Genomic DNA, 1,801 nt, shown 5'->3' on the forward strand with positions numbered 1-1,801 from the left:
AGGCAACTAAGGAAGGGAAAAAAACTAAGTCACGAGTTGATGTGAACTCTGACTATTGCAAAGCTAGTTCAGTTAAAGATGACGTTGCCATCAGCAAAGGTCAAAATTCTGTTGAAGTTGAAGCTGATGTCAATTTTTTCCCGACCCATGAGTTCAGGGAGTCCTATGTTACTGCTACTGGACGTGTTAATGAAATGGAGCATTTGGAATCTTGTGACTCGCATGAATCCGAAAGTCTTGAGAAGACATATAATTTAACATCTGTAAGATCTTCGTTTATAAGTTCTACATTACCAGGTAAACAAATGAATTGCAGTTGCACTCCTTCAAGTGATGCAGTCGAGTCTGTCTCTGGAGAGTCATCCTGGTTTCAAAATTCCTTATTGGGATCAAGAGATGGCATCACGAAAGGGTGTCATAGGGAAATTAGGCGGACAGTTGATGTTATACCATTATCCGGAAACATAAATTTACATATTAATGATGCAAAAGTTGGACTGGATGAATCTGTATCAAATAGTGGAGAGGAGGATAAAGATGGCGACTTTCATCCTGAAAATGGACACTTTGTGGATTCTGCGGAGAGTTGTATGCTTTGCGAAAGAGAAAAGTTCAAGGAAACTGATGAATACAAAAGAGCTCTGGAGGAAGGACGGGCTTCCCGGCAACAAGCGCTAAAAATCCAGGTTTATATTGTTTCCTGTTTTGTATAAATCCTCTTATCTGAAAAGCGTTGACATATGTTTTTATCCTCTTTTTAGTCTCAACTTGTGTTGTGATTCGGTGAATGTAGTTTACTTGCCCAATAGAGATAGTTTTAGAGATGATTTACTCGTTCTTTTGTAGGCTGAAGAAGCTCAACATTTGCACCAGTTGCAGAAGAGAAACAAAGCTGAAAATGAACACACTATGGATTCTGTGGAGAGCTGTATGATTGGTGAACGAGAAAATTTTAAGGAAACCGATGAATACAAAAGAGCTATGGAGGAAGAGTGGGCTTTCCGGCAACAAGCGCTAAAAATCCAGGTTTATATTTTTGAACCCCGAATTGTAATGTCATCGTTATATCTTACTTGCAGTAGCGGAAGCGTGTACAATTCTTGATTTTATAAAAGATAACAAAAATATGAATTCAATGGTAGAGTCACGGTGTCGCTAACTGCTAAGTCAACATTTTCATTTTCCCAATTTCCATTTTATTTTGAGTCTTGAAATCCTGTAGTTGGAATTTAAAATAATAAACAGAAAGAAAAAGCGGTTAAGTTTTTGGGGACTTAGTGAGGGAATAAATTGGGGTTATATATAGTTAACAAATCAAATGATAATATATCAGTGCAATGATTCAATATGAGATTATATGTATCAGTAGTAATAAATCATTATGAAATTATTATGTCAAGTGATATGCAGTGACTGTTTAGGACTCTGAAGTATGTAGCTTAGGGTCGTAGGTTAAAGAGGTGACTTCCATCAACGTTCGGTGTAGCACTTTTCCCCATGTATTCATGTAGAATCCGTACAATTGATCATTTACGAGCCAAGTTGAACTCACATTTCCGAACCGAATTCACATTGTTCAGATGAACCATGTACTAGATTTTTAACCTGTTGTTCATTGGATCCACATTTCCTTGCTGAAGCCACGTTGTCCAATGGACTAGTAGTCCTGTACATAGACCGTTGGCCAGACTCAACTCATTCAGTTATTTAATTGGTAATAGTCGATCGATAACCAATCAAGAACAAATAAATTCAGATATTCAAATATGCAGTACAATATGATCAATAATTTGTGACATGC

General features: G+C 37.1%; 1 protein-coding gene across 1 annotated transcript; it reads left to right on the forward strand.

Moving 5' to 3' along the window:
* The first annotated feature begins 6 nt into the window (after positions 1-6).
* LOC140966467 (uncharacterized) lies at positions 7-1,754 on the forward strand. Its single transcript, XM_073426742.1, has 2 exons — positions 7-686; positions 847-1,754. Exons 1-2 carry the CDS (start codon positions 195-197, stop codon positions 1,102-1,104), a joined length of 750 nt encoding a protein of 249 aa, XP_073282843.1. The 5' UTR covers positions 7-194; the 3' UTR covers positions 1,105-1,754.
* The last annotated feature ends 47 nt before the right edge of the window (positions 1,755-1,801 follow it).

Source organism: Primulina huaijiensis, unplaced genomic scaffold, assembly GCF_012295235.1.
Source record: "Primulina huaijiensis isolate GDHJ02 unplaced genomic scaffold, ASM1229523v2 scaffold206574, whole genome shotgun sequence".
Classification (NCBI taxonomy): domain Eukaryota; kingdom Viridiplantae; phylum Streptophyta; class Magnoliopsida; order Lamiales; family Gesneriaceae; genus Primulina; species Primulina huaijiensis.